Raw genomic sequence first — 14,807 nt, 5'->3', positions numbered from 1 at the left:
AGAGTTAAGATTATAAGCTGCAATACACATCATAGCTGTGATTTCAGTTAGAGTTAAGATTATAAGCTACAATACACATTATAGCTGTTATTTTTGTCAGAGTTAAGGTTATAAGCTACAATACACATTATAGCTGTTATTTTTGTTAGAGTTAAGGTTATAAGCTACAATACACATTATAGCTGTTATTTTTGTCAGAGTTAAGGTTATAAGCTGCAATACACATCATAGCTGTGATTTCAGTTAGAGTTAAGATTATAAGCTACAATACACATTATAGCTGTGATTTAAGTTAGAGTTAAGATTATAAGCTGCAATACACATTATAGCTGTTATTTAAGTTAGAGTTAAGATTATAAGCTACAATACACATCATAGCTGTGATTTAAGTTAGAGTTAAGGTTACATATTACCTTTAAATGTTATGCCTGTGATTTATGTTAAGGTTGTATGCTACATGAACCTTAAACATTATATGTTGACATTGTACATGCTGTATCTTGAAGCTTTGTTTTTTTCTTTATTAAATATCATTTTGGTATAGTTCATTTTCAACCGACGCGAATTGTGTAATAGTGTAAATTTTATGTTTATTTAACATTTTTATGGTAAACTATGCGTTGGCCTGGTTTTTCCTTAATCACAAAGTGTATATATGTTTTTTACATGGATACATTAAAGCCAATGTTTCACATGTCATACAAACAATGAGGGATAATTAAGATTGATTTTATTGATTTCTAGCGTGCACGCCTTGTACTTACACTGAGATGGTACAGAAACAAAACGAAATTAAAATATTTAATCAGATATGTTTAGAATACTTCTCTGGATGGTACTGTGTTAATTCAACTTGACCCTCCACGTGCTCACGTTGTCACGAGACATACAAACAATGGGTCGTGTGTAGGGTAGAGCACGATCTACGGGATCCACTGTGTGCGTGTGGTCGCCCCTACTCTCAGCCACTTAAGACGAAGTGTAGACGCAATTAGTAAAACACATTTTGATTGGCTGAGAATTTTACCTCGCGGAGGTTAGACGGCTGTCCCAGAGCCAGCGTCTGTAGAAGTATTGGGTTGTTCCAAAGACTGACAGATTTAGCTGTGAGGATGTCTGCGTTTATACTTTTAATACTGGTAAGGTGTTATTATATCAATTTCGATTTCAATAATTTTCAATTCTTATAAACATATGTATAAAGCTTTCTTTTCGTCGAGGTGAATGGCATGCCAAAAGATATATTATTCATAATTTCAGTTAAAAACTTATACATTTGAAATTTAAAAAAATTGTGTATACATTTGAGCTAAGAAACATATATTTAAGTTCAAAAAGTTTTACAAACGTATTTTGACTTAAAACATTATACATGTATTCAAAGATATGTAATATATGAGTAAAAAAATATGTGTTTTACTATTTTAATTAAACAAAAGACATTTTCGGATCAATAACTGATGTTAGATTGTCCTTAATCGATATACAAGTAACGAAGATGGTTCATTTTAGCGCATGTATCTGTATCGTATCAGTCTATCGTATTAATCAAAGTAATGTATTTTTGATTAATTAATATATCCATGGGGCTTTGGAAGTGTTTAGTCTCGCTTAGCATACACTTCTAAAAAAACGTAGTCTCACCTAGCACGCATGTCCATTTTCACACCTAATAACAAGTTTGTTATAGTCTGTTTCAAAATGATCTAGGTGGTAGTTATACGTATTATTTTTAAGAATTTATGTCTACTTTAATCAGTGAAATATTCCGTTTTCTTTGTAAAGAATTATAATGACACGTGGTAGAAGGTGCTATAAAAATATTGTATTAAAAAGAATACATTTATTCTAATTATCTTCCAGAATCAAACTAGTTACGTTCAAGCCGCCTGCATGTTATCAAAGTCTTTAATTATTGTTGATCAGGAGTAAAGCCTTATTAACTAATCTTAATAGCAATGATCGTTTAAAATGATATAATGCATTGTCTATACATTCCCACTGATACAAAAGCAGTTGCCTGAATGTTGTTTTATTTGTATGGTTATGCCTGCAGAATTTCAATCGCAAGCTGATTTTGTATGGACTGCAGAAAGGAAAAATGATAGTGATTTTCATAACATCACAAATTTCAATAGTGTCAAGATTTATTCAAACTTTGGGCTGTTGACCGATTATATGTGCTACATGATATACAGAATACAATTATAGAGAATGTATAGAGATGGTGTACAATACCTACAATATAATTAGTTAAGGGATTCTGATAGCTTCAAAGATGAATTTCCCTAACATACATGGTTGTTTACAATTTTTGACATTTAACAACAGAAAAGCTTGAAGGAAAATGGCACTCTAAGGTTTTGAAATTTACTATAAATTAACAGAAAGCGAAATTCTTCTTCAATGTCTGTGTAGTTACATTCCTTACAATGCCTTTGTTCTTTAGGAACATTTCTTCATATTATCTTCCAATCTCAATGAATGCGAAGCAGACTTAATCTAGTGAGACATACATGTACTCTATACTTTACTGGAATATATCCGTCAGAAAAAATGAAGAGAAAAATTCGTGCCATATACCGTCATTAACATTGGGAAATAACACCGTAGGCATGTGGTATAGACGGAATAGGAAATGAAAACTACTTTGATTCTGTGTATACCATCATATTGCAGAAATCTGTGATTAATGTGTACAAGATGATGTACAGTTAACATGACAATAACCCTTCGTTGGTAACTAAGGTTACATGACTAATTTAATTTAAAAACGGTATAACGATGTTACAACCTTGACCAGAGGAACCACTTACCTAATGTCAAGGAATATTTTGGTCAAGAATACTTGAAAAAAAACCCAGAAAATATTGAAAGAGATATAATTCCGTCTTTGCGTATTGCAGAGTTATCTTCTCTTGTGAACAGGTATTGATTGTTACGTCATTGGTTTGTATGAGAAAATTACGTCGTTTTCTCAACAATTGATGACGTTACTCTCACAAACAAATGACGTAACAATCAATACCTGCTTACAAGAGAAGATAACTCTGCAATACGCAAAGACGGAATATGTTAAGTTAGGAATTTAATCTGAAATTCCCTATTATTATGATGAAGTCTTTAATATATGAAGTGGAAACAATATCATAAATAAATAAAAATTTACACCGAAAATCAATACTATGTATACGTTCATATTCATATGGTAAGACACTTTCTAGTACAGACTTATAGATTATCACAACGTGTCTTCAGGGTTTGTTTGAGAACAATTTTCTCATCGCGAGCACGTGGATAAAATCGAGAGGCCACCGCATGCGGACACGAGATTTTATCCACGTGCGAGCGATGAGAAAACTGTTCGAACGACAAACACTGAAAATACAGTGTGATAAACATCTATATACTACTAAATTATATATTTCTCCATTCAAAAAAGTCAACTAAACACCATATGTTCCAAAAGACTTCTAGGTTCTCAATGGACATCGATCGCAAATCCTCGGTCTGTTTGCGCGGAGAAATACCATGAACCTTAAAACTATGCAGAAAAATAATGGCATCGTCATTGGCTATTCTATATGCATAATTACGCTTAAAATAGTGTTGTTATCCTCACAATAGTTTTTCGTAACCTTATATTGTTTTGTTTATGACGGACTATTTAACAACGCGGATCACTTTTGTGTGGTTACTATTTCCGGTTTAAGACGACACCCGGCGCGAGCAGGCGTTTATTTTAAAGAAAAAACGTTCCCATTCTTGCAAATTAATTATCATGCTACCGGTAGGTAGTATAAAGTAGTATATAGATAATAATATAATTTACCTGTAATTAAATCTTATTGTTCTCTAACTGACACCAAATCTCACCTCGCATACACCCAATACCTTACCTGTATATAGGAACATATCAAATGTAGATGCAAATAAACAGATGTTTTAATCAAAATGCACAGCTGACGATAAAGCAACTATTATGATAATTATATTCTCATATTAACTAAACATGCTTACCTGATAAGATTCGTTATGTGTATCGTTGGTTATTTTTGAAATGCTACACCGCTCAACTCATTGTAAATAAAAAGTATATTAAGCTTTTTATATCGCAACCACCTGCAGCCATCAATAGTTAAAATACTATATTTAACATATGATAGAGCTAATGTCTGGCTCTACATATCTTTACTAGTTGTAAAAGCCCGTGTGTGCGTTCATACATTGCTTTGAATTACACGTGTTTTGTCTATTTCAGCTGTTTGGTATGTCTGCCGGTGATACAGGTACGTGTGTCGGCCATTTCGACAGGGGTCTGGTGTGCTGCTGTTAGCGAACATATGGCATATACTTTCCTTATTATACAGATTCAATACGCACGCGCTGCACGTGTTTAAGTAAAAACATTATCACGTGTAATAAGATCGCATAAAATAACAGCAGTTACGATCTCCAGTTTTATCAAAAATAATCATAAATATATCGAACACAGGGACATGAGGATCCAAAACAGGATGATGTTTGTACAGGTTTGATGAGGGGGGGGGGGGACATTTTTAAACGTGCTTTAGATCTAGATCATATCGGTAAAAAAGATCGTTAGAGATTGTCATTTTACGTAGTTTTGATCTAAAGTCGTCTAATAATACTCATAACAGGTCAATACAGGTCAAAACACACGTCCTGAAGTGGATTCTTATGCCCCTGTAGTTACATTCCAGGAGTTTTCGCTCACTTACATTCTCTGTACAGAACGTAGGAGATCAAGACCCCTGGAACTTCGAGAATGTCACTTTTCCCGACCGTAATAATTCATGATTTACTATTGGATATGGTATTTCTAAACATTTCCCTCAGGTTGGGAAGTATAGATTATGAGAATTTCTTTAACACAACCAATAAGATTTTCCGTGTGACGTTTCGATGACTAGTTCGATATGTACACTGTCACCTTCATCAGACAAATGACCAGTACAACTATTGTACGTACGCTTACAGCGTAGCCGATTCGACTCGATTTTGTGGACAACTCGTACACACTTGACACCTTTGTGTGCATACGCTTCACTGGTCATTTGTCCGATGAAGGTAGCAGTGTACATATCGTACTAGTCATCAAAACGTCACAATGAAAAATCTTATTGGTTGTGTAAAAAGAACTTCTCATAAATAATAATATATCGCATATGGTATTATCAGGTGGAGTGTTTTATCGGGGGAGACAAATTACGTTGCCGTATAATTGAAACTGACACATTATGAATATTTAAAACGATATTTTATCCTAATCGAAATATTTCAGTTTGATTTTAATTCAATTCAGCTGAAAATCTATTTTCATTCTTTGCACATCTTGGCATAGTTTGATGTATCTTTCCAGCTACAATGTGTACTCCTCCTCCGTCCGATATTGTCTTCATCTTGGATTCGTCCTCCAGTATCTGGCCGGAGGATTTCGTTCGAGAACTTCAGTTTGTGGAAAACATTGCGAACACATTTGACATAGGACTCCAGGAAAATCAAACACGAATCGGGATTTTATCTTTTAGTCACAAATTGAAGATTGAACTTCATTTAAAAGACAGCCACAACAAGCCTGACGTCATATCCGCCATACGACGCGTGCGCCACCTTACTGGAGGTAGTAGTACGGCAAAGGCGCTCTGGGCAGTGAAAACGCGCATGTTCCTTCGCAAAAACGGCGCCAGAGACAAAGTGAGGAAAATCGCCGTTGTAATCACAGATGGTATGAGCCACAGTAAATCTGCGACAAAAAAGGCTGCCGAGACAGTCCGAGACTTCGGTGTAACCATCTTTGCAGTAGGTGTCGGACGGGACACCATAGAGGCGGAACTACAAAGCATTGCAAGTGAACCTGCCGCAAACTTCGTCTTCCTTGTCCACGGGTTCCAGCTGTTACCGAAAATACAGAAAAGCTTGTTATATCAGGCGTGCAATGGTAAGTGTGACACCTAGTCAGGCGTGCAAGGGTAAGTGTGACACCTAGTCAGGCGTGCAAGCTTAAATGTGACATCAAGTCATGCGTGCAACGGTAAGTGCGACACCAAGTCAGGCGTGCAAGGGTGAGTATGACACCTAGTCAGGCGTGCAAGCTTAAATGTGACATCAAGTCAGGCGTGCAACGGTAAGTGTGACACCAAGTCAGGCGTGCAAGCTTAAATGTGACATCAAGTCAGGCATGCAACGGTAAGTATGATACCACGTCGGGCGTGCAAGGGTAAGTGTGTCACCAACTCAGGCAAGCAAGGGTTAATATGACACCAAGTCAGGCGTGCAAGGGTAAGTGTGTCACCAAGTCAGGCGTGCAAGGGTAAGTGTGTCACAAAGTCAGGCAAGCAAGGGTAAATATGACACCAAGTCAGGTGTGCAAAGGTAAGTATGACACCAAGTCAGGTGTGCAAAGGTAAGTGTGCACCAAGTCAGGTATACAATGGCAAATGTGACACCTAGTCAGGCATGGAAGGGTAAGTATGACACCAAGTCAGGCGTGCAAGGATAAGTGTGTCACCAAGTCAGGCGTGCAATGGTAAGTGTACAGTAACACCAGGAACCCGTGAATGGCAGAATAGAGAGGAGAGGAGAAGAAGTCCTATACCATGTAAGATTTGTCCTCACGGTCTGATGACTTCTTCGACTTATAAACGTCGGGTGTTAGCGGCAACAAGGAGCTATTTGAGCAAATAAGAATGCATTTGAACTTTATCGCTGCGCCAAACGAAAATGTAAAATGACCCAAATCAACAAGCAGGCAGAAATATGGCGGTTTCCAATATTCTGTCGATAGTTTGGTCTTTATTTGTAATATTATTTTTGTATTTAAATAAATACTTCATAGTTAACTTGTATATGTTTTCCTTGTTACTATTTGTTGATAGACAAAGATATTGGTGATACTGAACTTGAAATACAAAACGATTGTTTGGAATTATAATTTGCTGCTACAAATCGGACATTTTTTATTACACACAAATATACATGTATACAATTGTTTCATATTATTTCCAGTGACTCTTCACCTTGACCAGCATATCACAGGTGAGATATGGGTTTATTAACACATAAAAAAATGTCTAATAATCAGTAAGTATGAAATCGTTTCCCGTTGCCCGTGTAACCGTTCGTGCTTTATCATAAAAAATGTGGGGGAAATACTGTAAAGTGTGTTCTTTCGGAATAGGAGTGAGGACATTGTTTGGGGGAGGGCCTGGGTTTGGCATCTCAGTCATCTCAGAAGGAGAACGTAGGCTTAAATCATCAACAGTAACGAATCTATTCCCGAAACGATGTTATGATGGAAACACTTAAAATATAACAATTTCAAGATACTTGTAGACAAATTTCAATTGTTTCGTAAGTAAAACTTCATCACGTTCTGTACACTATTTATCCACAGACTCGCCTATTCCTGGGGACACGTTACAAGCGGACAGTACCAACGTCATTGATAGTAAGTATAGCAACGCTACAAGCGGACAGTACCCACGTCATTGATAGTAAGTATGGACACGTTACAAGAGGACAGTACCAACGTCATTGATAGTAAGTATAGACACGCTACAAGCGGACAGTACCGTACCAACGTCATTGATAGTAAGAATGGACACGTTACAAGCGGACAGTACCGACGTCATTGATAGTAAGTATGGACACGCTACAAGCGGACAGTACCAACGTCATTGATAGTAAGTATAGCAACGCTACAAGCGGACAGTACCAACGTCATTGATAGTAAGTATGGACACGCTACAAGCGGACAGTACCACCGTCATTGATAGTAAGTATGGACACGTTACAAGCGGACAGTACCGACGTCATTGATAGTAAGTATGGACACGTTACAAGCGGACAGTACCGACGTCATTGATAGTAAGTATGGACACGTTACAAGCGGACAGGACCGACGTCATTGATAATAAGTATGGACACGTTACAAACGGACAGTACCAACGTCATTGATAGTAAGTATGGGCACGTTACAAGCGGACAGTACCAACGTCATTGATAGTAAGTTTGGACACGCTACAAGCGGACAGTATCAACGTCATTGATAGTAAGTTTGGACACGCTACAAGCGGACAGTACCAACGGCATTGATAGTAAGTATGGACACGTTACAAGCGGACAGGACCGACGTCATTGATAATAAGTATGGACACGTTACAAGCGTACAGTACCAACGTCATTGATAATAAGTATGGACACGTTAGAAGCGGACAGTACCAACGTCATTGATAGTAAGTTTGGACACGCCACAAGCGGACAGTACCAACGTCATTGATAGTAAGTTTGGACACGCTACAAGCGGACAGTACCGTACCAACGTCATTGATAGTAAGTATAGCAACGCTACAAGCGGACAGTACCCACGTCATTGATAGTAAGTATGGACACGCTACAAGCGGACAGTACCAACCTCATTGATAGTAAGTATGGACACGTTACAAGCGGACAGTACCGACGTCATTGATAGTAAGTTTGGACACGTTACAAGCGGACAGTACCAACGTCATTGATAATAAGTATGGACACGTTACAAGCGTACAGTACCAACGTCATTGATAATAAGTATGGACACGTTACAAGCGGACAGTATCAACGTCATTGATAGTAAGTTTGGACACGCTACAAGCGGACAGTATCAACGTCATTGATAGTAAGTATGGACACGTTAGAAGCGGACAGTACCAACGTCATTGATAGTAAGTTTGGACACGCCACAAGCGGACAGTACCAACGTCATTGATAGTAAGTAGGACACTCTACAAGCGGACAGTACCAACGTCATTGATAGTAAGTGTGGACACGTTACAAGCGGACAGTACCAACGTCATTGATAATAAGTATGGACACGTTACAAACGGACAGTACCAACGTCATTGATAGTAAGTATGGGCACGTTACAAGCGGACAGTACCAACGTCATTGATAATAAGTATGGACACGTTACAAACGGACAGTACCAACGTCATTGATAGTAAGTATGGGCACGTTACAAGCGGACAGTACCAACGTCATTGATAGTAAGTATGAGATAGAAAGGGATAAGCTACGAATACCATATTTGGTCCCAGTATTTATCCTAACTGACAACAAGAGTTACGTCCCCTTGCCTCTTTGGATATTTAGAAGTTGCGACTTCTCCGTGCCCCCATCAACCCACTCGTAGCATTCGATTAATCTGAGTAGATATCTAGGTGTATTTTTGCGTAAACGTGATAGTTTGTCTATTTTATTTGTATTTCCAGATTGCGGCGGTAAACCGGCAGATGTTTATTTTCTCCTCGACTCATCAAGTAGTATCCGGAAATCAGACAACCAGAAACAGATCGAATTTGTCAAGGATGTGGTCGCCATGTTCGACATCGGGGAAAACAAAACACGTATTGGAATTTCGACATTTAGTCATAGATATAAACAGGAATTCAGCTTCCAATCTCATTACAACAAAAACGATCTGCTCGATGCAATCAACAAAATATCGTACCTGAGAGGCGGAACTGATACTGCGTCAGCATTACGTAACATCCGGCTTCAAGTGTTCACACCAGGTGTCGCTCGTCAATATGTGGCTCATGTGTTGGTGGTCATCACGGATGGTTATTCGAGATCTCCAAAGTCTACTGAGGTCGAGGCTGCCCTGCTCCATCAAATGGGTGTTCACGTGTTCGCCATTGGTGTAACAGAGGACGTCGACGTCAAAGAACTGAAACATATTGCAAGTGATCCAGGGAATGATGTTCAGAGTTTCATATTCACCGTGTCCAACTTTGATGCCCTGGAGACTATCAAAGATGTGCTGGCGATTCGGGCTTGCAACGTGGTGGACCTCGAATCAGGTAAAGTAAAGGTCAAGGCTAGGTCAAGGTCGTCTGTATATGTTTGATTTGTTTAATGCACCGGGGGTTGCAAACGATGGACAAGTGTATCGTTCTTTCAAAGTTTAAATGTAACGATCGCGGCTAAAGCAAAGTACATAAAGCGAACGACCGTAGATACTCATTCTTTGAATGCATTTGACTCTATGTAAGAACAATGCCTCACAAAAGAAGGGATAATAAATCAAAATTTATTTTATTTTCAGTTTGCACAAAGGACAACGACACTGACGCTATTTTTCTGCTAGATGTTGCATCTCTTGGTTCCAAGGTCTCCCTTGGTATCATTGAACGTATCAACTCTGTGACCTTGAACGTACAACTCAAGACCAATTTACAATTCGGGTTTTTTGTCAGTCAATGTTCTAACATCCAAGACAAGGAGCTGTCCTCTGGTTCAACAGTGACGAAACAAACATCTAGATATTCTGGATTCGTAGGGCTGGTTAAAAAGGCCAGACGGACAGGATTCTCAGTTGGACATGGAGGACGACCGAAGGCAAGGCAGATTTTGTTTGCGTTTCTCGACACCGCGCTCACACCGGAAGCAGAAATTGAAATAAAGATGGCGCGCGAGATCGGAATCGATTTCATCTTTATTGTCATTGGAGATGAAACAGATACCAAACGTGTAAAGCCTTACGTGAAAGGAGAGCAGTATATCTTAAAGTATGATACAAACCGGCCCGGACTGTTTGAAGAGTCTATTGGTGACATGTTATGCAAGGGAATATAAAACACCTCGCAATCTTGGTGTCAACACGTTATTATGATTAGTTTGTATCAACTAGCGTAAAAGCTGAAGGGGGAAAAATATTATCTTTTGTATGTTACTTATTTTGAATCGGGATAATCATGATATTTTTTGTTTATCTGGACCAAGGAACTTGAAGTAGGGACTGACATGCATTTCTCCTGAAGTTTTCGAGAGGACGGTCTTTGTGTGTCAGCTAACTGATAGTGTATGTCTAACGTGTGCTCTCGAGGAGACATTCCAGCAACAGTTTGACGATTGAAATGTTAGTTCAATCAGTTCAATGTTTTTGAACGTTCTGTATGTTATCATGTTTCAACAAAGTACACAATAGTATAATTATGAGGTTTATCTAGTGGGGATAGTGACAAAAACTGTTATAGAATGCGACCGACATCCCTTTAAATTCAAAGGAAGCGAAAGTTCGATATCGATATCAGGGAAACAAAATACAACGATTTGTCGAAGTACAGAGGTACGATTACTGAAGTAAGTATACTGCAAAACTAAAGTACCAATGCCCTGTAGACAACCTGATCTATATTGTGTGTGGTCGGTTTAGACGACATGTTTTCTTAATTCAGGAGCGTTCTGAAATACGCAACATATTCATTAACAGTAAGCATTAATCTAGGTGTTTGTATAGGGTTTATGATGAGTCGCAGTAATCCGAAAACAATAAAACCTATTAGTATATATACTTTGTATTTTTTTTTTTTAAACTACTACGGTTTGGCATTTTCATGTTCAATTCCAGCGGACATTCATTAATGGAAACGCTTGCTAATCAAGACAATCAAAAAAACAGACGCTTGCTAATCCGGACACTCATTAATACGGACGCTTGCTAATCCGGACAATCATTAATACAAACTCTTGCTAATTATTCGACTTTTTTTTTCATACGGACGCTTGCTAATCCGGACATTTATACATATGGACGCTTGCTTATCCGGATACTCATTTATACGGCGCTTGCCGATTATACACTCATTAATATGGACGCTCACTTATCTGGACACTCATTAATACGGACTCTTGCCAATTCGGACAATCATTAATGCAAACTCTTGTTAATTTGGACATTTGTTTTCATACTGACGCTTATTTATTCGGACATTTTAACATAGGGACGCTTGCTTATCGGGAGATTCATATTTCGGACGCTTGCTAATCCGGACGATCATTAACATACTGACGCTTGCTAATCCGGACATTTATTTCCAGGGACACTTGCTAACCGGAGATTCATTATTACGGACGCTTGCTTATCCGGACACTCATTAATATGGACGCGCGCTAACCTTGACACTCATTAATATGGACGCTTGCTAATCCGGGCACATATTAATATAGACGCTCGCTAATCTTGACACTCATTTATACGGACGCTCGCTAATCCGAACAATCATTAATATGGACGCTTGCTGATCCGGAAACTCATTTATATTATATTTACGTATTTTTTGAAGTCAATCACTTTACGTCAGTCATAATTCAGAGATGCGAAGTTTGTGAACAATTTGTTATTCCGAAATGAATTTATTCCTATCTATATATTTTATAAAGTTTCATTATTTCAATGATGCATTTAATATCTCTGATACATTAAGTATTCTATGTTATGCGGGGAAGGGAAGTCGGGAGGTGGTATACCGTGATATTCAGGTTGTCTGTATGTCCGTCTATCTGTCCTTACCATTCTTCCTTAAAAGGTGTAAATGTACTGACTGTAGCGAAACTACAAAAGTGTGTTATTATGGTATGTTGTATTGTGGAGGGGTATTTGCTACTATCATAGTATATAAGGGTCACGCAGGGGTCATATACGAAACTTCTGGAAATAAGATAACATTTCTGACTCATATCAAAAGTGAAAACATACATTTAGGGCTCAGCAGGCGTTATTAAACTTCAATGATTTATTTTTCGGTTCCTTTTTGCCATCCAATGAATTTATTTTATGAAGCTTGAAAAACCGAGTATTCGTACTGTACTGCCCACTGATAATTCTAGTCGTTCGTGTGTATCGTTCTTGTTTACTTGCTTGTATCCAACAACTAAATTACCACAATATGTTGTGTGTATAGATCTGTTTGTAAAACTGATGTAAATATTTACCTGCGTTATTTCATGTCAGCTAGAATAAAACAAATCATAAATTATGAATGTTATTTGTAACTTTTTTTTAAAGTATCAGAAGCATAACAGTACCATAAGGACATATCATAAAACATCTAGTCCCCTGGTAACGGAGGGACATACATAACCAAACATCTAGTCCCCTGGTAACAGAGGGACATACATAACCAAACATCTAGTCCTCTGGTAACGGAGGGACATACATAATCAAACATCTAGTCCCCTGGTAACGAAGGGACATACATAACCAAACATCTAGTCCCCTGGTAACGAAAGGACATACATAACCAAATATCTAGTCCCCTGGTAACGAAGGGACAAACATAACCAAACATCTAGTCCCCTGGTAACGATAGGACAGACATAACCAAACATCTAGTCCTCTGGTAACGAAGGGACATACATAACCAAACATCTAGTCCTCTGGTAACGATAGGACATACATAACCAAACATCTAGTCCTCTGGTAACGAAGGGACATACATAACCAAACATCTAGTCCTCTGGTAACGAAGGGCCATACATAACCAAACATCTAGTCCCCTGGTAACGAAAGGACATACATAACCAAATATCTAGTCCCCTGGTAACGAAGGGACATACATAACCAAAAATCTAGTCCCCTGGTAACGAAGGGACAAACATAACCAAACATCTAGTCCTCTGGTAACGAAGGGAAATACATAACCAAACATCTAGTCCCCTGGTAACGAAAGGACATACATAACCAAGCATCTAGTCCGCTGGTAACGAAGGGACATACATAACCAAACATCTAGTCCTCTGGGAACGATAGGACATACATAACCAAACATCTAGTCCCCTGGTAACGAAGGGACAGACATCACAAAACATCTTGACAACTAGAAACGCAGGGACAGACTTCACATAACATCTAGTCCCCTGGTAACGGAGGGACAGACATCAAAAAACATCTAGTCACCTAGAAACGGAGGGACAAACATCACAAAACATCTAGTCCCCTAGAAATGGACGTACAGACATCACAAAACATCTAGTCACCTAGAAACGGAGGGACAGACATTACAAAACATCTAGTCACCTAGAAACGGAGGGACAGACATTATAAAACATCTAGTTACCTAGAAACGGGGGGACAGTCATCAGAAAACATCAAGTCCCCTAGAAACGAGGGGACAGACATCGCATAACATCTAGTCACTTAGAAACGGAGGGACAGACATCACAAAACATCTAGTCCACTAGAAACGGAGGGACAGACATGACAAAACATCTAGTCACCTAGAAACGGATGGCCATACCTGCAAAACATCTAGTCCCCTAGAAACGAGGGGACATACATCAAATAACATATAGTCACCTAGAAACGGAGGGACAGACATTACAAAACACATAGTCTCCTAGAAACGGGGGGACATACATCACAAAACATCTAGCCTCCTAGAAACGAGGGGACATAAATCACAAAACATCTAGTCCACTAGAAACGGAGGGCCAGACATGACAAAACATCTAGTCACCAAGAAACGGATGGCCATACCTGCAAAACATCTAATCCCCTAGAAACGAGGGGACATACATCACAAAACATCTAGTCACCTAGAAACGGATGGCCATACCTGCAAAACATCTAATCCCCTAGAAACGGATGGAAAAACATCACAAACATATAGTCACCTAGAAACGAGGGGACATACGTCACAAAACATCTAGTCTCCAAGAAACGGGGGGACATACATCACATAACATCTAGTCCCCTAGAAATGGACGAACAGACATCACAAAACATCTAGTCACCTAGAAACGGGGGGACATACACCACAAAACATCTAGTCCCCAAGAAACGGATGGACAAACATCACAAACATATAGTCACCTAGAAACGAGGGGACATACGTCACAAAACATCTAGTCTCCTAGAAACGAGGGGACATACATCACAAAACATCTAGTCCCCTAGAAACGGATGGACAAACATCACAAACATATAGTCACCTAGAAACTGAGGGACAGACATCACGAAACAGATG

The 14,807-nt window shown here is 38.7% G+C and overlaps 1 protein-coding gene across 1 annotated transcript; it reads left to right on the top strand.

Annotated features, from left to right (window-relative positions):
- Positions 1-1,066: 1,066 nt before the first annotated feature.
- LOC110447938 (cartilage matrix protein-like) lies at positions 1,067-12,803 on the top strand. Its single transcript, XM_021493929.1, has 7 exons — positions 1,067-1,139; positions 4,262-4,289; positions 5,384-5,962; positions 7,030-7,059; positions 7,418-7,471; positions 9,270-9,860; positions 10,106-12,803. The coding sequence occupies exons 1-7, from the start codon at positions 1,113-1,115 to the stop codon at positions 10,633-10,635; spliced, it is 1,839 nt and encodes a 612-aa protein (XP_021349604.1). The 5' UTR covers positions 1,067-1,112; the 3' UTR covers positions 10,636-12,803.
- The last annotated feature ends 2,004 nt before the right edge of the window (positions 12,804-14,807 follow it).

This window comes from Mizuhopecten yessoensis, unplaced genomic scaffold, assembly GCF_002113885.1.
Source record: "Mizuhopecten yessoensis strain PY_sf001 unplaced genomic scaffold, ASM211388v2 scaffold3689, whole genome shotgun sequence".
NCBI classification, from domain to species: domain Eukaryota; kingdom Metazoa; phylum Mollusca; class Bivalvia; order Pectinida; family Pectinidae; genus Mizuhopecten; species Mizuhopecten yessoensis.
The sequence above is the reverse complement of the archived record's forward strand: the minus strand, read 5'-3'. Positions and strand labels throughout refer to the sequence as shown.